General features: G+C 42.4%; 1 protein-coding gene across 1 annotated transcript; it reads left to right on the forward strand.

Annotated features, from left to right (window-relative positions):
* The first annotated feature begins 1,512 nt into the window (after nucleotides 1-1,512).
* Nucleotides 1,513-22,714, forward strand: ptp4a2b (protein tyrosine phosphatase 4A2b). Its single transcript, XM_080484641.1, has 7 exons — nucleotides 1,513-1,643; nucleotides 17,895-18,191; nucleotides 18,549-18,657; nucleotides 18,749-18,841; nucleotides 18,937-19,067; nucleotides 20,791-20,865; nucleotides 21,370-22,714. The coding sequence occupies exons 2-7, from the start codon at nucleotides 18,187-18,189 to the stop codon at nucleotides 21,479-21,481; spliced, it is 525 nt and encodes a 174-aa protein (XP_080340767.1). The 5' UTR covers nucleotides 1,513-1,643; nucleotides 17,895-18,186; the 3' UTR covers nucleotides 21,482-22,714.
* The last annotated feature ends 262 nt before the right edge of the window (nucleotides 22,715-22,976 follow it).

A 22,976-nucleotide genomic window follows, 5' to 3' on the forward strand; every position in this document is an offset into this window, starting at 1 on the left:
CATATAAATTGTATTTAACAGCATTGATGAGTTAAGAGCATTTACAACATGTAGTTAGCATTCTAGAGTTGTTTTTGAAGGATTTTTTATTTTTTTTTGTGGACTTGTATTTTGTATTTGTGTATTGTACAACGTATCAACATATAGATTTTTTTTTTTTGTTGTCATAAATGGCTATTTCCTGCACTCTATGCAATAGAATGTGGGTATAAAATGCACTCCTTTTGATTGAAAATGTTTGTCTGCTTATACAAAATCTACAGTACTTGATTGTATTGATACCACATCAATAAAAAACGTTCTTGTATTTCGGCGTCAGGCTAGTTTCTGCTCTCTGTCTGCCGTGCTCCTTATTAAATAAATTGCCTCATTAGGAATGCATGCACCTGTCCGACCAGACCCTGAGTAGCTCTGGTAGGAGTTTTTATTTATGCAAGGCACAATTGCTGTCGGCCACTCAGTGTTTTGGTTTGTACTTTTGCATTGTACCAAGTCAATTTTCCAGATTCATATCAAAGTAAAAAAACAAACATGCATTTGAGGCTAAATCTGTCTCTCTGCGCGTGCCCTGGGATGAAATGGCAACCGGTGGATCTGCTCCACCACCCTGCAATCCTAAATTGGACAAGGAAGTATGGATACACTTTTGGTGTAAAGCTCTGGTGCAGGCAAAATCATTGAACACTAGGGGGAGCTATACAGTTTAAACAAAACTGTATTCCAGGCTTCTGACCCTTGAAGACAATCGCCTGATCTGTTTAAACAGGCTGTTGCTTCTGAAATCTGACCACTGATGGGGATGTAAACAAGATTTATATCCATATTCTGATGCGACACTACAAGACATTAAAAAACATGACTATATCACAGTAAACACCACAGAAGTGGAATAAAAAAAGGGGCATAAACTCAATGTAAACATGCATGAAGATTGGCCTGTAGTATTACTGTGTGGCCACGTCAATATAGATGTGCCTGGATTGGTTAATATTGAGTCTTGGGAGTTCACTGAATTGATAACTTGCCATACGATTTTATATTAGGCACATGGATATTGTTTTCTGGAACTGACGTCACGATGGCGCGCGGCCGTCGTGCTCCAGGATTCTTCTTACGTCCGACTGACGCCACACACCGTGCAGCATTCCACGCACCCCGGAAATCTCAAACTCAAGGTATCCACATGATATTGCGCATACGTGTGCTTTCGAAGGTTCATTTTATAATTTCATATTAAACACGTTGAAGTATTGGAAAAAACAATCGAAGTCAAACTAACTGAATAGGTTAACTTGAAATTTTGATAGGGTTTTATCAGCTAAACAGATTTTACACAAAAAAAGATACTCCGCAGCTCTTGTTTGATACTTTTTTAAAATAGTTTAGATATATGTCAAACATTAAAATGTGTAAATAACATTCATAAACAGCAGAAAAGTAACTATATTGTCTTCCACCGATTTTGAAAAGTCAAATTTCCGAGGGTCCCTGAACGCGTGGCTCCTCCCCTCCGGTTCTCAGCCTCAGACCAGAATCCAGGCTGCCACATTGAAGAGGAACAAAAAGACGACCGACAGCGGCTCCTGCTCTCCCTCCACTTTCTCCGGCGTAGTCACGGGATTTCAATGTTCAGCCTGCTCTTCGTGAGTACTTTACTCGACCGAAACCGAGCTGAAGAGGCCTGTTCTGAAAACACGTCTGCGGTGTGATTGAGCCCCGTGTAAAGTTGGGTTCGAGCGGCCGAAGTAGACGAAGCTGGAAGGCGAAGTTGCACCAAGAGTAGACGGAGCCACGTTCACGTTAGCTTCCAAACCTTCGGGTGAAAACGAGCTTCGATACTGCCGGAAGCAGTGCTGTCCTTTATCGGCAGTTTTTAATTATTTGTGGGTGTGTTGTTGTTTTGGTTTTTTTTTTGTAATTTCGCCAGTCGGAGGGAGTCACCTCGAAGTTAGTTCAGTGTTGACGTATCTCCGCGAGAAGCGAAGTGCGGAGCTAAGCTAGCCTGCTAGGTAGCATAGCAGCGCTAGCTGGCTGTCGCCGCTTTCATTATTTCATCACAGAAAATCAATAAATCTCTGACTGACGTGGGTAATGCGAGTGGATTTATTCAGTTTATCCATCCTTATAATAAATGGATCTCGATTTGATTGCTGTGGCGTTTGCGTTCCAAACTTGGCGTTTTACTATAAACCCACTGATGTGTCGGTGCAGGTAACGTTAGCTCTCGGTTTGTAAGGTTTTACCAATAATGTGGTTCACATCCGAACCGCTGGTCCGGTTCGGTTTGAGTCTTGTTGTGTCCCCGGATCTCCAAACTGAACAACATGTTGTTGTGATTTCGGGTGTTGTTGTTTCTTTTGGTCTTGCCAGACGTCAGTAGTTGTGAAAAGCTTGGCTGGTGGTGACTGGATGCTAGCTTCAGCTCCTTCCGCCCTTTGTGGTTAAAATCTTGAGCAAACAGCATGGCTGACCAGTTTCTGTGAAGCCATATGCTCAGTTTACACTTTATTTTCTGTACGTTTCCGGTCTGATCGGTGTCTTTTTTTTAAATTTTTGTTTGTTTTTTTTGTAATCTGCTCAAATTTAAGTAATCTCAATGTGCTGTCTCTACGGTTGCCTACACGAGTTGACTTGCCTCAGATCTCCCTTTGCCGAGATGTAACTAACACTGGGGTTAGACGGCTCTGTAATTTAGCCTCCTCTGGTTTCCTAAAACGGAAAGCACCCGAGCATTTAGCCATGTGTGCTGAAGTGAAATGAGGAAATGCACTCGGGGAGGAAGTTGACTGGAGCAGCTGTGACACTAAAAGGCCGAGGCCCATTCCCATGCCTCTCAGTTTTCAATTTATGACCTTCCAGTGATTCCACGCTCCTCTCACTGTGGGCGGCTGATACAAATGGCCAGGTTTAAGCTCTCATCAGCACGGGGTGGATGAGTCAATGGGTAAACTGGTGTAACAGGTAAGCTAATTATACATTCCTGCTCATGAGTCACTTGCAAGGTGACCTAAATTCCCACCCGAGAGTGCAGAGGATGAGTTTTGCTATTGTAGTTATCAAAACACACCAAAGGCCTTGGCCATTCAGAGTCTTTATTAACAAATAATACTGGTGTGTCCCGTTAATTTCTTTGAAATCTTTATGCTCTGTTCATATTTTGTGGAGAAAGGCGATGTCTCCTATTCCTGGCCTGCTTTTTTTTTTTAATGAACACATGATGCACTGGTTGGTCTACAAATAGTATTCCCCCCTCAGAACAGCACATCCTGTGGTTACATGCCATTCAAGGACTACCTGTCGCTCCACTCCCAATGAGAAGTGTTCATTTGTAAACTGCATAGTTTACAATGTTGCTCTCTTTTCCCCGACCTGAATCACAACATGCATGACAAGTTCTGCTTAAATAAAGTCGGGTGATGTTGTGAGCATGTTCTGCTGGTTGATTTTGACTTGTATTATATTTTACACCAATAGTTGAGTGGTTCCCCTGTGAGCAGGCCACATTGAAAAATACATTCCGTGACAAGCGGGGAAGTTCTCAGCCTTGGTTACCGTAACTGTGAAAGGTGAGCCCAGTGTACGGTAACCCAACGCCAGCCTGCCGAGGAGGGTTACTGGGGGAGAAGAACACCTATGTTGTAGCCTGCTGGCATCCAGCCCACCTAGCCACGGGGTAGCTGCGAGTGTTGAAAGGTTGGGTTGAAGAGGCTCATTCCACACTGACTGGCTTAACGGATTTGGTCAATTTAAAATCTACTTCTTCCCCCTGGGTAGTCTGGCTGTGGTGAGAATGGATCACAAGCTCTGTTTTTCTTTTTTTTTTCTTTTTTTTACTTTAGAAATTGTGCTGAGTAGAAATCAGGCTGAAATAGAAATTGGGATTAGATTGACAACAGCTTTTCTTGTACACCTTCAAACACATTAAAGTGAGAAAACCATATGTAATTATGCATTAGTAGCCATGACCACCTTTTGTGTGTGTGTTTGTTATGCAGTGTGTTGGTTAATGAATCACGCCCCGCTCGGCGCAGTGTTCGTTTACTGTTACCACAGTGTTGGGATAAAGGAACGACACAGGCTCTGTTGCGCTGGCAGTGTCTGACAGATTGACACTTGTTGATGCCGCTGCAAGGCTGCCGAGTGAAACTATAGCAACAGGTAGGATTAGCATCTTCTATCATTGGTGTTTTTACTCTGTCTAGCTTAAGCCACCAATCAGTGGGGAAACTGGGGGAAAAAATACGCTTTATTGTTTGCAGAATCTGCTGTTTGTAGATTATGACTGCCCATCTTTTCTGATTCAGGAAAGATTTAATGCTGTTGTGGTGCAGAAAAGACCTGGTTACGGCTCGCAAACACTCCTCCTGTTTGCCCTGGAACTTTGATTACATTTTTTTTTTTTTTTTTTTTAATAAACCTTCCATTTCATTAAGGAGCTTATTGAACTCTTGAAAAGTGTGACTACCACTCACAACACCTCCTTCAACTAATGTACTCATTGCAGTTGTAATCCTTAAGAAGATGGATTTGCAACCTGGAGCTAATCTAAGATCAGATGACACCATTTGTGTTGGTTCATAAGTTAAAGTTTCTCAGTTGAGGTGAATGTGCAACCACCTATACTGAACTTTTGCCCACTTAATGTTCTACCACTTAAGTTTGGCTTTGTGAATGTTTAAGAAAAAGAAAAAAGAACACAATTGCTCTTCTCTCAACGCTTCACGAGGGACAACCAATATTCCCTGCAGGAGCACTTGTTGCCACCACACAGATAATCGTTGGTATGGCAACAGGCATCCCCTGATGCTGCCGTCTGAAGGCGAAGTTGGTTTTCAAATGTCAGAAGAATTGATGTTGCAGTGGGACTCTGCACCTCGGAGCAAAAATGTGGAGCTGAACTCTTCTCTGGCTCAAAAAATCGGCCGGTTGAACTGCAACGCGACTCATTTTGCACAATTCTTAAACTTTGCACGAGTTTTTCATGAAGCATAATATAAGAGTGGACAGTACAAACTTTTAAACAATAACCCGCTGTCCCTTTAAACAACAATCTAGTTAACTTCTGCGTGCAGCAGCTGTCAGTTATTTGCCAAAGTTGAATCGAATTATAAGCTGGAATGTGAAAGGAACACCTCGGTTCATCCGTTTAACATTATGAAGCAGTTTGTTTAGTCATTTTTCAGCCCATTTTTGCTTGGCTATTCATGTGGAACTGATGGTTTGGCAAACTTTGTCAAGGTGCGGCTCATCTCGGGTGTCCTGGGAGATGTTGTCCTGGAGCCGATTTAGGATTGTGACATGAGATTATGACTTATCAAAGGAGCTCAGATAGCTGGATATAGTCCTGTGACCCATATTCCCCATCAAAGCTGGAAACTTTACTGTCTTGTCTGGGGAGACCCTGTACACCAGCACTCATACTGTTACTGTACTTAACATTTTAGGTAATTGAGAATCTCAGAGTGAAATGATCAAAGCAGTTCATGATTTTCATTCTCCATCCATAAAGTTGCCAAATTCAAGGGCGATCAAGTTACATAAATACATATAGCTACATCAAGACTTCCTATTTATGTTATCTGAATCTAAAATTTTAAGTTTCATATAGAAATAAGCCAGGTTCTCTTAGTTGTTTTCTAAAAGGACCATCGGCTAAGTTCTGCCCCTGAACGCAAACAAGCAAATGGCATTCAACTACCAACTGCCCGGAAATGCCTACTCAGACGTTCTCTCCATAGAGAACCATTACAGTTGTCGACACTGTTGTTTTGTGAGCTATTCAAGTAATTTAATATGCAAAAATGGTTAAACGATGTACCTGGGGCACATGCAACAGCAATTCCAGGAATCCTGAAAGGATAAAGCCTCTTTTTCACTGTTTGAATTGGTTTGCTAGCTTAGCATTGCCCTCGGTGATGGCTTCTCTGCCCTCTGCTCCGCCTGCCCCGTTCTCTTGCTCATTGTGCTTAATGTTTCTTACTCCTCGGCGTCCATTAGTGATAATGGTATCTGTATTAAGTGCAGCACTTTGTTAGCTTTGGAGGCAAAGCTCACTGAGACCCGGCTCTGCAACCTCCAGCGAGTGGCAGATGCTAGCCCGCGGTGGCTATGTTACCTGCTACCCAGTTACAAGTAATCTCGGTGGCTTACTCGATTAGTTAGCTGTGCTGATACCAGTAGAACTGGCTAACAGTGTTGACATTCAGAAAAACCAATCGTAGCATGCAGTCAGCTGAAGCCTGCAACGGCTTGTCTAAGTAACAACAGTAACTAAGTGGGGCGGGGCTTTGTCCATTATCTTGAATTTCTTATGCTAAAAAATATTGCAGTTTCCCGTTTCAAAACTACTATACATCACTATTATGACTAAAGATTAAGTAGGTGTATCAATGGCGATTGTATGCCAGTACTAACAGTTATGTATATGACTTTACACTCAAGGATGTGCCTTTAACAATCCCACCCATTATTATGAAAACAATAATTTTTCACTTATTTCAGTAACCTGTCGGTGTCTCACCAAAGTCTGTATTTGAGTGAAAAGTGGGAGTACATTTGACAATTTGCAGTACACAAATATATTGAAGTATTGAAGGTGGAGTGTGAATATTTTTCAACCAAACAAATGTTTAGTTCCTGTGCTCATCTCCGATGTGATCAACCACGACTAAGGCATTCCCTCAACAAACTTGTTTCTTCCTAAAAGAATAATTCCTGCTTTGTTTCAATCCTCAATGCAGAAACAAGCCCCTGCTTATTCAATTTAACTAAGAACCTTTTAACACTGTTTCGCGCCGCACGTCATGTGTCTTATCTAAGACTGAGTTGTTCTCAGTCGATGAGCCTTCAGTAATCATTTAGTGAACCATTGAAAAGTTCAAACAGGTTCCCAAACAAAGGCTGTCCACTGCAATGTTGTCATAGTTGAGTTTTTTAAGGATTAGCAGGGCTCCTTTAGGAGTGCAGTGTTTCTTTTACAAGAGCTGTGCTTGACTGACCTGCACAGAGAGCTAAAATCACTCTTTCTTACTCTGAGAAATGTTTTTACTCTTTTCAAACTGTTTTTGTTTTTTTTCTTCTTCATTTGGACACACATTAATCTGGTGGAGTACGCTTAAAGCATCACTTTATCCTCCTGTCCAGCTATCATCGACTAATATCCAGCACGTAAGCCGTTTATAGAGTACATTTATAGCTGGAAGAGCAGTCTATACTTATATCAAGCCTGCACCTCAGTCACATGAAACATCCCTCATCACAAGGGAGAGACTGTTAATGTTTAAGAGCTAACCGTGTGAATTTGAAAATAAAATGTTTGCTCACTTCATTTCTCTCCAACTTGTTGTACTAGTTTTTCAGCTGTAGCCACAATTAGGTAGCTCCAGTCACGCCTGGAAGAAGAGAGATGGATCGCTGAGCAGAACGGCTGTGTTTTGTACACTGTTCAAAACAAACCCAAATCTATAATTACTAAAGGTTCACGTCATGAAAGCGGTTCGGACTGACGTCCCAGGGCTTTAATGAGTTTTCCTACACAGGTTAAACTTCCTATGGAGCAATCTGTTGATCACCTATTCGTCCGGTGACTCGTGTTTTCGTCGGTTTCATGTTTGAGGTGCTTTCATCAGAGATTTAATTAACTCAGATCTGTAAATGCCAACGATATCTATGTCTAACTGAGCTGGTTGACTGTAATGATTGAAATGCCTTAAAAAAAAAAAAAAAAAAAAGTCATTAGAAAATTCCCATAAGCTTTGGCTCAGCAGGCTACTTGGCCTCGCAAAACACTTGTCCATGTTATCAAACCTTTTGTTGAAGTACTTTTTGGCAGAATTACTTGTTGTTGGTCCAATGTCGACAACAAATTTGTATTTCCCTGCATCATTGTAACTCAAAGTAAGACTTTCCTTTTTTCTGATGTTCAGAAGCTCCTGTTTAATTTTCCGCAATGTGTGATTGAAAGTGCAGCTATGGCAGCGACACCAAAGAAAGAAAAGGCCTTTGTTTGTGTGTTTTTCCCCTTTTTACTTCTGTTTCTAAGGTACTGGTCTCTTGTAGTCCTTTCCAGAGAAGGATCAGTACTTGTCCATCCCCTCGCCTACTCCCCCTAAGCATTATCACAAGCCTTTGATCGTCACACTGTTTATCTGTGCTCACTCAGAGGCTACGAAACAGTGTGATAAGTGGGCTTCACTGTGCGTGCGTGTATGCTTGAAGGGAGGGGGGGATTTTCTGTTCATGGAAAAAGAAGGGAGGGGGGGGTTTCATGTTCTCTCACCTCCCTTCTCTTGTCCAGTTTATACTGACACGTAGAGCCAGAACAACAAGTCCTCCACAGAAAGCTCAACCCCTGCCCTGTGGGAGCAGACAAAGATGCAACCTGTTGCGCTCGACAGGAGATAGAAAGAGGATGTCCGTTTATCATGATGTCAACAACATCCAGCTGGGCAGTCAGAAACAAACGTGCCTTTTTGTTTTTGCAGTTGGTCTAAACACCTGGGCTTTTTTCCTGCAAAGTGATTATGTTTTTGTTTAGTCTTAGATTCAGTCAGTAGCTCATAACGGTTTGGAATAAGCAGCTAAATGCACAAGACATATAATGTGGCCCTGTTTGAAGTCACACCCATTCCGAGGTACTCTAAAATGAGAAGTGCTGCTTATCAGTTTCAGGAGTGTGCAGTATCCTCTTTCATCGTGCGTCTGCTGTCACTGTTTGTATATTATGTAGATAACTTACTTTAATGTAGAAACTGGGACAAAAACGTTTTGGAAACATTGAGCAGCGTTCTACTGTTTGTTAAGCATGTTTTGGTCGCAATGCTCCTCGCTGATCTGGAAAAAGCCAAGCAGCATTTGCACTACTGTATTTATACTGAATGGTTTCTAAAGAAAACACTGCAGTCTACCGTACCAAACTTCTGAATGAAAGTTACTTTTTATGGTTCAGACATGAGTCATTCTGGTGGAAAGCGTCCGCCAGTTAAACCACCACTAAACTTCAAAGCATATTAATATTTTAAGCTTGTCTGCCTGAAAACTCCAACGTTACAAGGGAGTCAAGTTATTCTTGTCTTAACCTTACAATATGTCATACATGGTGTCTTTTCACAAGCCTTACATAAACATTGAAGCTATTGGCAGTCATTTTACGTTTGTCTTTTGACTAAGAATCAGAATGCTAAGAAGTGGATTAATCATTGTGAGCATAGTTAGTTGAGATGTCGGTGTGAGTGGAGGAATCCAACTTGTGGGCAGTGCAGAAGGTATTTTTTGAGGGAACAGTGTTATATTTACCCCCTACCTATTTCTAGGCCTGATCACACACTGTCCACCCACATACAGCCTATAACAGAGATGCGTTGGGTCTTTGCAGTCAAGCAAGTCTTAAAGAAACGGGCTTTTCAAAGCCAATAAACATTTACAATGCAAGATCTCTGTGTTAAGATAATGCCATGTACTTGTGGTACTCTCGCTCAACTGTAGTTTGTTACATTTTGAAGGGGCACAGGTGAAGGATATGATCTGCCCCATGGTTTTCTTAGTTGTCACCTTTTTTCTTTTCTTTTTTTGAGGGGGTCGGGCTGTAGAACTGGAAATAATCCTTCTCAAAAGTCACCTTCATTATGTGTCAAATCAAGACAACCACAACCGTCAGTCACACAGTCTGTGCATGGTTCAACAATGACACAGGTAAACCCAGACATGACCAGCTCTGACTCATGTCACAATTGCAAGGCTCCGATTATCTGATGAGGTCCAAAGTGCAGGTAGTCTCGTGCACACAAAACGTGTATTAAATCTGTCTTCTCGTAAAAAAAACACTCAATCAGATTACCGTTCGCTCAGCCTTTTTTTTTTTTTTTTTTTATAACGTCTGCACTTTGCTTGTTTGGTGAGGTTTCGTGCAATAAAAGATAGATATGGCAGAAATACTGTATATGATTGAGACTATGTGAAGATGGTCCTAATGGTTGATTGTCAGGTGTATCACACTCACAATTGAGCTGTGCCACTCCACGGTCCCAACCCCCAATCGCAGGTGAAGTGAAGATCGTGTTCTTGGAAAAGTTTTGAATTCTTGAAAAACCAGTCGCATGAGCACTGACAGTATCCAGTCAACAAAACATGGAAGCCACGCAAGGTTTACTGACGGGAAATGTCACTCAGCTGAGCCTCCTGCTTTCTAATTCCCAACAGCTCATGAGGGGCACCACAAAAGTTTGGCAACTCTGCTGGAGTTGAGTTTTGCCTACAAGCTTCAATCGCTCAAAGCCGTCTTGTCCGGGCATGCCTGGGGATTTGTGTCTTGCCTGTTACACTTGATCAACTGGTGAGACTCAAAACAAAAAAGGAGTTGAACTTGATTGGTTTGTCAGTGTGTGAGGGTGCTTGCTTTCCCCCGTTTTCCTCTCCCTGCAAGTATGATTGATGAAAAGGGAGAGTCACACACAGTCCTTTCTTTTATGTTTGTTGAAATGGTGTGGTGACCTGTCATGACACCCCCCTCATTGACGCTCCCTTCAGTGTTGGACTGTGTCCTCAGAGTCCAGGGTGCCCTTTACTCAATATAATGTGACCTCTCCTTTATGAAAGCTTCTCTCTTAAACGTTGCGAAATTAGGAACAAATACATGAGGGGTGGTTTTTACTTGAGATCTATGCAGTTAATCGAGCTGAACAATTTAAATGTTCACCCCTTTGCTTGTAAACACAGAGAAAAGTATTTCTAAAGTTTGAGTTTGTTAAGCGTTAATACACAATGTTAAATGTGTACAGATTTCCGAGCATTTCTCTATTTTTAGACTAATCTAATTTTTCATTAAGCTGCCAGGAACATGACTATTTTTAACAAACGCATGTAGTTTGACTTGTGAATTGATGGGTCAACAAATATTCATGAAGATTTTGCCATTTAAACACTAATCTACCCATTATTCTTCGGTCCAGAGACATAAGTATATGCTAGAGCATGGCGATATTTTCAAATTCCCCAAATTTGACATTGAAAACTACAATATAATTTAAGAAATGGGGAAATGTAGCGACTCTTGTCTGCATGCCTCACACTCCTCCTTGCAGCCCCGCCCCTACCTGCACTCGCAGCCGCTAATGTCTTGAGTTTACAGACACACGGCATATCGACGGATAAGGATGATGCAAAAGTTCAAGAGGAAGAATTGGTGATTTCACTCATGACTTTGACCAGAGAACGCAAAACATGCGTTATGACCAAAAGTTTGAGCACTATAAACAAATTCTGCCCTCCTTAGGAGCTGTGCGCCTCCTATAGGCAGGAGCATGCCATTCATGTTTTCTGTCATTGTGCACAACTCTGCCTCAGAAAAACCCAGGTGAATATTAAACACAGGGCGTGCTTTAATTATATATGTATTAATAATAGGAGTCAATTCGCACGCAATAATGTGTAATCTCATTGATTTTTTTTTTTTATGACACACTGCCATAAAGATTAATCTAACTTTGTGAAGTCCCCAGACCTTAAAATAAGGTGAATGTTTCATGCCAAATGAGCTTAGAGCTGTGCCAAACCTATGGTTCATGGGCCAAAGCCAGCCTGCCAGAGGCTCTAGTCCAGCCTGTGAGATGACTGTGCAAATCCAGATAGATAAGTCATTGTTGCATTTTTAGTTGTAACCACATTAAATGAGACATTTCACTATATTTTGCACCAGGATACACACTTTAAAATTGGCATGATATTGAAATTATTTCAAAGATATTACATTTTCATGCATGCATTCTTTTTATCTGCACTCCAACATTTGGATTTGTGGATGTTTGTTTATCATTGTGCTGTCACTAGTGTGACACCATCTAGCTTCTCCCTGAACTAAAATGAGTTTGACACCGCTGGCTTTTTTTTTTTTTTTTTTTTTTTAACGAATGACACTTTTTTCCCACCATTTTTCTGGAGAATTCACGTTTATTTTTTGCAGTTGGTGCTTCGTAAATGTGCCTGTGTTGTTCTTCAGTGACTTCAAACTAGAATTCTTTTTGGGGAAACTGTTGAGCAAAAAATATTGATTTTATATCATATGCCGCCGTTTTGAGAAAATACAGAGATATGAATTTCAGCCATATTGTGTATATATCAGTATATACATGTATATTTTCATCTTGTGTTGCTTCTGTGTGTTAAATTTTAGCATTGTGATGGCTGCCAACTCGCCTCCCTAATTTCTCACTTCCTGTGATTATTGTTGGGAGCTTTATTTGAGCTATGTCCTATATAGACATTCTGATCTGAGGACTTTTTTTTTTTTTTTAAGAAGCACAACAGCTGTTTGATGCTCTTCAGATGTTATTGTTGCAATCGGTGGTTTTTTGAGCACTTGCAGTTGGATCCCATGGTGGTGAGGCCACAGTTGGAGTACATGCAGCTTTTGTTAAAGACTCTTGATGCCACCATAGTTGTGTTGTCGAGAGAGTTTTTCCTTGGTGGGGGTAAAGGGTAACCTCGTGGGATATCGGCATGATCCTGGCAGACTTGCAATATGCTGATCGAAACCATATAACGTGGCTCTCATAGCCCAGTTTGACATCAGTTTTCACACTTACACCAAAGTCTCTAAACGTTCACTCTGACCCAATCTAAATGTTCATTGAAGTGTGAAGACACCTTGCAGTCTTTGAGGTCTCCCTGACAACCGCCTTTTCTTTTACCAGCACCACGTTGACATTAATGGTTAGTGGCTACTTCCCTTGTTCTTAGTGTTGGTGTGAGCGCAGTTAGGTAGAGCTGAGATCCTTCCACCGGGTTTATCGGACGATTGTTTGACGTCACAAGAAAGCAACCAGCTGGTTCATTGTGCAGGTGTGATCTTGTTTTTGTCTCAGCATTAGTCTGAGTTCTCGACTTTTTCCCAGTTTTTCCTCTTGTTGTTCTCCCTTGTTTATTTTAGCTAATCCATTGTTTCGTCCTCCTTGGCATTTTTGATCCTCGTGACATCTGACCAGCTTTCTTCTTTCTAATCTATTCTTTTGTCCCTATCCTCCTTGACATTTTGTCAGTTATCTTTTATTTGGCACCCACAGAGGCCAGAGTCATGAAGACACGCCTCTGCAACACTTGGTTCCGGCACTATTCCCACTGATTCACCATGTCTGTAGGTTTGTTCGCAGCCGTCATTCATTTCCCATGGATTGTCATCAATGAGTTTCACGTCATACATAATCTAAGGAGACTGCAGTACTTTGCTGTCACCTTGTATTTATACGTTTATGAAAGCTTTCACCTCAAGTAAAAGGTGTGAAAGAGCGTTGTCTTTCCTGAGCCACCGTTGCACTGTCTGCTTTCAAACAGAACAGGGCTTCCTCTGGTCTGCCCTCCTTTCTCCCTCTGCCTAGTGTCTGTGTTACCATGGATGGCAGGCTCTCCCCCTGCCACTCCAATTGGAAGCCACACAGCGAATTAGCACTCCAGCTGCTTCAAGGCAGTACAGTCTGGTCATGCCCAGTCTGACTCCAGACAAAACATCAGCGCAGGACATGCAACCTCAAACCACCAGACGACGATGAATGCAAAACTAACATCTTTTGCAAAGGGAGGCGACGTCGCACTCAGACATTCCACGTTTAGTGTGAAAGTCTGATGTCCACCGAGCCTTTCCACTCAGTGAATTTTGGGTCTGCACACTTCAGCTCACTGTTGTGTATGTTTTTTTTTTTTTTTCCTTTCTAATTTTAGAACCCCCACCCCTCGCTCTTGTGGCAAATGTTTTGCCGGTCAGCCTGTGGCTATCTATGCAATGTAAATGGTGTACATAGTGTGCATACTGTATATAGTAGTAGTGGCGAGAAAGTCATGCCGATGGCCCACCTGACTGCTCTCAGGTGTCAACTGGAGCTGCCCACTGCTTCAACTTTGATCTTATGTAGTCCCACAGCACTAAAAAGCCTTAACACAATGAAAGGCTTTCAATTAGCTCCCTCACTGTAGCAGTTTACTCTCCCTTCGAGCATTTACGCTGTGATGACTTTACAACTTCCACCCACAGTGTTCTGTCTTTCGTGGATGCTCTGAGCTTTGTGAAAGCTTATCTCTTTCTTTAAATCACTTTTCGTTCAGTCTATTAGACAACACATTATACTTTGCCAGTCAGAGAGTTCATCCTAAAATGATATGTCGTCACTTTCCCGATACCCTTGCTCCAGTTCCCATTCTTTTGCCACCTGTTTAGGTCTGTATGCACTCTTCTGTTCTGATATCGCAACCCTTATCAGCACAAGGCGCTACTCCCTGTTCCTTCATGCCACATACTCGCAGTGAGAGCTTTCTCGGTGGGGTCAGCTGATTTGGGACAGTCTTAATATCAGTTTCTATCACTTTCTCTCTGTGCCTCTCTTTATCCCATTGCAGCTCCACTCCAACGGCCCAGCACGTGATGTAGAACAGAGCACCAAGGGAGTTTTCTCTGGGCCACTGCGTGGGCCTCTGCTATTACTCGCTGACCTTTGTCCCAATTTAGAATATATGTTTTTACATAGACATACATGCAATTAATGCTGCCTGCAATGCAGGTCTTTTTGTCACCCCTAAGCTGGTGTGCATGATCTCATGAACTTAACTTGCATCATTGCTTACACTAAATTCAAGAAGATACAGGAATTTACTTACTTTTTTTCCCCCATTGAATTTTCATCTATATTAGCTCTGTTGGGCCCTAATAAAATGAAAGTGAATGTGAAAAAAACTTTAATTCCCTAATGTAAATTTATGTAAACGGGCAACTAAAACTTTCAAATGAGACTTGGTAAAGACAGCTAAGAAGCTGTGGTGCTCCAGAGTCAAGTAGATTAAATATGATGACTGCTTGGTGGAAAGAATTAGCATGAAAACAGCTTTGACTGTCAATTTTGGAGGGGGAAAAACACACCAGATGTTTGGAACTGGCTCTTTAAATGTTGGTTCAAAGACTTGTGTTGAAGTGAGTTTGAGGTTATTTTAAAATGCCACTGGGGTGATTAATCGGCAGCTTTATTTATATTAAAAGTAGTAGTCCATTGCAGCTTAGCATGTTTGATTTGGCCCGTGTACAGTTAGGTTAGTGTGAAGTATTATGTTTGAGTCGGTTGTTTTCAAAGCTTCTAAAGGCACTTCCGTGTGTTTCCTGTGTGGTTAAGCATATTTCTGCTTCTACAAACAGATTTGGTTTGTGTCTCCATGTGTGTTTGTGCCCTTCTTCCTGCATCTGTGCTGTGTGTAGCTGCAGAACTAGTTTGCAAATTTCAAGAAAGATTTGCATGCATTCCCATTCAGTGTTGTGAAGACAGGCTGGTAGAAAGCTGCGCTGGCCTGATGTTACCACGGCTTCTTTGTGAAGAACAACATTTCACTCGTCCACAGATTTATGTGCTTATTTATTGGCGCATATGTAAGCAAGTGGTGTTGTTGGGCAGAGCATCTACTATTAGTCTGTTTATTCTTTTGATTTCTGGTTGAATAGCAAGAAATACCAAAAGAATCCCCTCCCCACGGATCAGCAGGGGCTATGTTTCCGCTGTGTTACCACTGGCAATGATAGCGTGAGCATTATATTACATTTAGGATGACTGGATGGAGCCGGATCAATATCATACAGTCAATTAGAGTTGGATGTGATACTCTAGGGGTGATCTTGATTGATGCTGGTTAAACTTGTCCGTATGGGGGTTTTCATCCCATTGGCATAACGGTTCAACGTCCGCCTCTTTCATTTATGTACAAGCTAGTGTCTCTTTCCACAGTGGGTAACCACCCCACTGAAGAAATATACCGTCTCATTGAACCAAAGCATTTGGACGTTAACCTGCAATGAATGACGGCTGCTACCAATGCTAGCTAGTTACGCTCGGCCGTGTTTGATGTTGATGAGCTGTGTTATCTTTTCAGACCAGATCAGGGCAGGATAAGAGGCTAATCATGACAATCAGTCCACAAGACATGCTCCTACTTAACTTTTGTTGAAGGTAAAAGCTCCAGGAAGTCAGCTGGAATAAGATTAGCCGAGACGCCAAACGATAACCTCCAGAGTACTATGTGAGTGTGTGTGTGGTGCACAGAGCTTCTTACTAAAGCATTTAAAATCCAATATATTTTGAATATTGTGATTAGTCTTTGAATGGATCTTGTTTTAATACTCTGAATGTCTTTTTGTAATAATGTGTATAATACTAGAACGGCTGTCCAACTATGATCTTTCAAACTGTAACAAAGTGACATTGATGGATTTATAGTATCACTTCTAGCCTGCATTGACGGGAATATGTCGATTTAAAAAAAAAAAAAAAAGCAGCCAGGGTCAGGCTCTTCTTCCCTGAACTGCTTCCGTCTCTTTCTGTACACCAGTCTCATGCTGAACCACAATTTAACTCTCAATCTGTGGGAATCACAAAATGCTTGGTTTACCATCATGTGACTGAAAAGATTTGATTTCATTCTTTGTTTCTTTGTGCAATTCTATCAAGTAACAATTTTGGTTTGTTATCTGACAGAGCTTCTCACAGTGCACAGTAGTATAATTCCGATTGCGCTCAACTTCATAGAAACGGGACGTTTTGCTCAGGATCTCCCACCTTGCTCAGATGGTCCCTTTATCAATCCTGCCTTTTGTTGTCTTGCTATTGCTCTTCCACTGGCTGCACATGAACACAGACTTTATGAAGTCACTTCACCATCCCGCTGCTTTTCATGACATTACAGACAATTTCTGCCTTCACACGAGGCCAAAAATAAAGTCAATGCCATTTTGAGTGCCCTTGTAGCTGTTGCCAGCTTTAAAAAAAAATAGGAGAGAAGTTAACAATGTATAATGTGTTGATGCATCGTCTTGGTTTAAGTTGCCGCTAGAGAGTGAGAGTGCAAAAAAAAAAGGAAAGATCTGGCTTCGGGTTTCTGACATTAGATGCGTTTCTAGTCTCGTTGAGACAATTTGAGGACGGCCCGTAAATTTAAGTTGAATAACCTGGAATGAAAAATGGCAAGTACAGAGAGTGTCGTTCTCAAGTAGGTGAAAAGAGGGAGCGTGGGACTGAAATGCTCGAGCTGTTTGAAGCCTGGCCCACTCTGTAATCCTCACCTTGTGACTGCTGCCTGTGACACGGTGCTAAAGTCCGAGCCCTTTTCCCTCCATTCACCGCCCACTGCCTTGTGTACGTAGTCAGCCTAGTGATAGTCAGCTCTCATCTACCCTTTTTCCTCCACCCCCCCTTCCCTCCCTCCCACATCCCTCCCGTGTTGTTGCTCTGAGACGGTTCCAGCCAGTTTGTGGCGGCTGGGTTTAGACTGTCAAGGACTTGGCACCATTCGGACAGGCTGCTCCCTGGCCAGTTACAAACCAGACATTACCTGTTCTGGGAGACACACTTATGAAACGTGTGTGTGTTATTATTTTCCACTGTGGTGACAGGTTGTGGATTGTCCATGATGTAATCCAAAACTGGTAATGTGGAAACAATTAATATTGGTTTCTTTGCCTGAATGGTTATAGAAATGTTTTGTTTTTTGTTCTAAAGGTCAGCATTGATTTCTGCAATCTGTGACACCTCATGTTATATTGTTCTGTTCACATGTCTCGATAAACTGCGTACTTACAGCTTTGCAGCATTTATTCTGTGATAATTTATGTCCGTCCAGGAAGCAAACCAGACAAATCAACCTCGAATGTACGTCATGACTCGTAGTAAACAGATGAAATATGGCTGTGAAGAGGGGCAGCTGTGCAAATTTATGACAGGTCTGCTCAGAGCGTGCTGGTAAAATCCACGAGAAGCGTCTCTATGTTGTAATATTTTACACGCTCGTTCATAATTTTGTTAGTGATATTAATTGCCTGTAGGTTTTGATCCGTCTCTCTGTTGCCTCATACGAACCGCTTGCTTCTTTTCTCTCTGCAGGGTTTCTGTGTTGACTTGAGCCGTACCTATATGGCGTGTGTGAACGTGGAGTTCTGCCAGGCACAGCACCTCACCTCCGTGGAGAAGTGAATCGGCCGCCCCCTGAGGGACTACGCTACCCAGAAGCCCCCCTGACAGCCAGCACACTTTGAGGAACTGCTGACTTTTCGAGAAGGCCTGCTGGGATATTGCGTAGTCCTTAGCCCGCCCGCCCCGCCCCGCCCCAAACGATACGAATAATCGTCGCTATCCGCTTTCTCCTCAAGCAGCCAATCACAAACAGCTCTCCTGAATGGGGTAAACTGATTGGATGACTCCTGGATAGTCTCCTCATCTTTTTTTTTTTTTTTTTTTTCTTTTTTAATCCCTTTAATTTTTTCTTTTTTTTTTGTATTCATTGATTTTTTCTTTTGATTTTTTATTTTTTTTTTACATCTCGAAGGACTAGTCAATCCTTTTTGTTCCCCGTCTCTGTGCATATCATCCCATAGTGACCGTCTGTCGTCATACCGACCCATCCGTCTTCACATGTCGTCACTCTTATTTATTCTCCCCTCACCTGAATAGTCTCCTCGCAGTCTTTGCTGACTTCTGAGCCAAAAGTCGCTTTTTGTTTTGTAAGCGTTTTGTATTGTAATTGTTTGTTTTTTAAAGCCGTCTCGCCAACATGAACCGCCCTGCTGCAGTCGAGATCACCTACGAGTGCATGAGGTTCCTCATCACCCACAACCCCACCAATGCCACGCTAAACAAGTTCACCGAGGTACGCTCTTGTTGACCTTTTTCTTCATATTTTTTGTTTCACTGGCGATCATGCTTGAATCCTGAACTCTTATCTGCCTCATGTCTTCCAGGAGCTGAAAAAGTTCAAGGTGAACACTCTGGTGAGAGTGTGCGATGCCACCTATGATAAGGCTCCGGTAGAAAAAGAGGGGATACAAGTCCTGGTGAGAAGTGACGATGCACATTTGTTGCAGGAATTTAAACGGTGTGCTCCTCGGTTCACCTGTTAACGTTCTAACTCCACTGTTCTCCGCTGAAGGACTGGCCCTTCGATGACGGAGCCCCTCCCCCCACCCAGATCGTGGACAACTGGCTCAAGCTGGTCAGCAACAAGTTCAGAGAGGAACCCGGCTGCTGCATCGCTGTGCACTGTGTGGCAGGTCTCGGCCGGTACGCAGGAGCCACTATTGGACTCTCTTTGATCTAAACCTCTTCTTCCTGATCTCTCTATAAGCTCCTGATAGCCAAACATAATCGGCGTATCCTTCATTCACAGATTGCTCATTCACGTTTTGGTCCAGCTTCTCTCTTGTGTAACGCAGCCCATTTAATCAGGTCTTTCTTCCTGTTTCCCCTTCCTGTCGGCATTATCTGGTTAGTGTGATGTTTTGCTGCTCGGATCAGGGTTCATTTGATCTCCCCCCGGATCGCTGCGGGTCCAGACAGTCTGAGACGGCAGGCGTGCAGGCCCCACACCAGCATTGATCAATTGCAAGCTGCATTAGTTTAGATGTATTTATCCATCGCCGAACCTCGCTGCTGTGCACTCGCTTGATTAGTTTGGAGTACTGCTGGAATCGGTGGCGCATCGGGTCCGATGTCCGGTTAAATAGAAATGCACTAAAAGGTGTCATGTAATCACGCCCAACCCTTAGTAGTAAAGCTTCACAGCTTAGCCATGTTCACACAAACTATGAGAATCACATTTTTTCTCCGTGGAGATCTGGGTCATTGGATAAATCGGCCATTAAGAGGAAATACATTGAAGGAGTAAACACAGAAAATCTGATTGAATGGTTAGTGGAAGTGACTTTAAATGCCTCTATTATCCAGTTCCCAGAGGGAACAAGTGAAATGCAAACGGTTGGTCAACAGAAGTACGTCACGCCAGCGGTGCTTTGATTGATCCCAGGGCTTCTGCTTTTCATCTTCAGCACACACTAGTGACTCATTCAATAACCCAAATGGTTGACCTCTCTCCCTGCCTCGGTTTCAAGCTCTGTAAAGGGACAATCGCCTGGTTCAATAACTCGTCACTCATTACAACTGGCTAAGTTTGGGTGTACAGAGTCCTGTCATTTGCATACGATGTGTCTGTTGGTTAAATTTGCGCAGTCATACCCAGCGAGCGGCGTGACGCAGAATTACCAACCAGTTATGCTGAATAGCAGGTGTTAAAAAAAACAAGAAGGCGAAAGCGCTTGAAGTGGGCAAAAGAGTGAAAATGTCTTCCCTGACCACAAGAGCAGTTGTCCAATCACTTTCCAACGGCTTCTGGCATTTTGCATTGCTGTGGGATTAGACGGCAGCAGATCTGTGCCTCGCCTTGGTTGCTCGTCCCGTCTTTAACAGGAATCTCGGACGCTTGTTTCGGCGGCAGAAGGAAGTGCTCCGTCAGCACTGAGGCCCGTCCTGCCGAGTGATCCCCAAAGTGTTGGTGTTTATCTTTTCTCACCTTATCCCCCCGGCTGAGAAAAGAGAAGGCTGCCTGACCGTAACCCATCGCAGTTGTGTGTGTTTATATGCGTCGAGGCCTCGGGTGTGAGCGCTGTGCCCCAGCAGGGCAACGGTGAACTTGTGACACCCCCCCCCCCCCGTTGATTTCCAAGGTTGAAAGACACCCCTCTCTCTCTCGCTCTCTCGCTCTCTCGCTCTCTCGCTCTCTCGCTCTCTCGCTCTCTCGCTCTCTCGCTCTCTCGCTCACTCTCTCGCTCTGTCGCTCTCGCTCTCTCTCTTTTTCTCTTTCTCTTTCTCTTTCTCTTTCTCTCCCTCCTCCCTCCTCCACCACCATATCACTATGGAACCATGTGAAACTTTTTATTTATTTACATTTATTTTTCTCTCCTCCTCCTCCTCCTCCTCCTCCTCCTCCTCCTCCTCCTCCTCCTCCCAGCGCTCCAGTCTTGGTGGCCTTAGCCCTCATTGAGTGTGGGATGAAGTATGAGGACGCTGTTCAGTTCATAAGGCAGTAAGTACTCTTCTACAGTTCTTTATTGCTCCAATTTATGATGACGTCATAAACGCGTCGTTACCAGAGGCGTTAGCGGAGTTTATGTGGTTCATTCCTGTTAAAACCTTCAGAAGCGACTCAAAGCTGGTAAAACACAGGTAACTCTACTGCCTTAAAATGAACGTTTTCCTTCTATTTGTAAAATAAAGTCGTAAACAGGCTTAGACAATCAAAGTCATACACACAGGCAAGCTTGTATTTTAACATATTTCAGTATGAACAGGTAAAAAAAAAATCTATTGTAGATAAAACAGTGTTAAGTTAGAAAACAAATCATGGAAACACTTGTGATGAGATTAGAAGATTCACTTCAACACCTGATCACTGCGCTTATATAAACAAGACAATCTGGTGTAATGTAACCGTGTACAACGCCGCTACTTTGCTCTTCAGCATTAGTTTAACTTTCTTTCCTGGTCCCCCCCCCCCATCCCCCCTCCCCCCCTTCTCTCTGCCCCCCAGGAATAGGCGTGGAGCCTTCAACTCCAAACAGCTACTTTACCTCGAGAAGTACAGATCCAAAATGCGTCTGCGGTTCAAGGATACCAACGGCCACAACTGCTGCGTGCAGTAGGGCCCCTCGTCAGTGCATCTTTCTCGTGCGCATCTAAGTGGGGAATCTCCCGGCATGGGGAGGTTTTTTTTTGGAAAACAACAACCAAAAAAGGAAAAAAAAAAAAAAAAATGGAAGAGAGTGCTATCAGTAATTATTGTGATGATTTATTAACACTGAGTCATGGTTAATTGATCAGAGAGCAAGCGAGTGATCAAATGAATGAATCCAGATGTGGGGATCCGCCAGCCGAACCAATGAATGGAAGTCTAAAGCACACAGACGGGCCCGCCTCCCGGTTACACTCTTCAACCACGGGCCACAATTTACCAACTTGAGTCCATCCTGTTTGTTTTTCTTTCTTTTCTTTTCTTTTTTTTTTTTTCTTCTCAGTTGTAATCATGGGATAACAATTTTCATTAAAAAATTGTGAATTATTTTTTACACAAACATGATGATAAACAGATGCATTATACTATTTAAATTTCTACTATGATGATTAGGCCAAGATTCTGTACCCTCTTTTTTTTTTTTTTAAAGAAAGAAAAACATTTTTAAACTTTGAACACATTGTGACTTTATTTTACTTTTTTTTTTTTCTTTTTGCACAAAACTCAAAGGTTCACCTGAAAAATGCAGTAATTCTTTTCTTTTTTTTTTTCTCTTTTTACTCTTCATTTGCTTGGAGTCACTTTCAATTTTAGGGGGTCACTGACTTTGAGTATGTCTGCAATATTTATTCACAAGATATGTGTGGCAGAGTTTTGCAGGGGCAAGGACACTTTTTTTTTTTTTTTTTTCCCCAATATTTTGTCATTATCCTTTTGAGAGCCATGTCTTCTCTTTTTTTTTTTTTTTTGTCTCTTTATCTTGTTGCAGTGCAATAATCAATCCACCTCAGATAAGCCCATCAAATCCTGCAGAGCATCACACACACACACACACACACACACACACACACACACACACACACACACACACACACACACACACACACACGCGCTTCAGTCTTTGAAGCAGTCATACAGGAAGAGAAAAAAAACTGCTTACAACAGGTACTTCTCCTGCTTTCATTCACTGTGTAACGGGCATACAACGGTAGGACCTCCCGTTATATTTAAACTCGTGCAACCGAGCCTGCGATCCAACCTGAAAGACAAGGTGGAGAAGAATGAAAATGGTCAGTTTTTTATCATTGTACCCATTTTGAAAACATCCCCAATTCGTATTGGTTCTTTAAAGATAAATAAATGGAAATAAAAAGCATCCGTGTGCCTTTTCTCTTTATTTCTTTCCTCCTCTCCTGCTTAATCAGCCTTCAGGGCTGAAACACCATGGCCCTCATCTTATGTGGGTTATATGGCATAAGGATAAGATGAAAACACTGTGAGGACGTCCGGTTTAACAGAAGTTTGTATAATTTGTTCCTTTAGGATACTTTACATGGTGATTGATAGAGACAGGTTCTTGTATCTATATTAATACAATGGCGAGATTAATTTCTCCCAGATTAAAA

Source organism: Lipophrys pholis, assembly GCF_963383615.2.
Source record: "Lipophrys pholis genome assembly, chromosome: 17".
NCBI classification, from domain to species: domain Eukaryota; kingdom Metazoa; phylum Chordata; class Actinopteri; order Blenniiformes; family Blenniidae; genus Lipophrys; species Lipophrys pholis.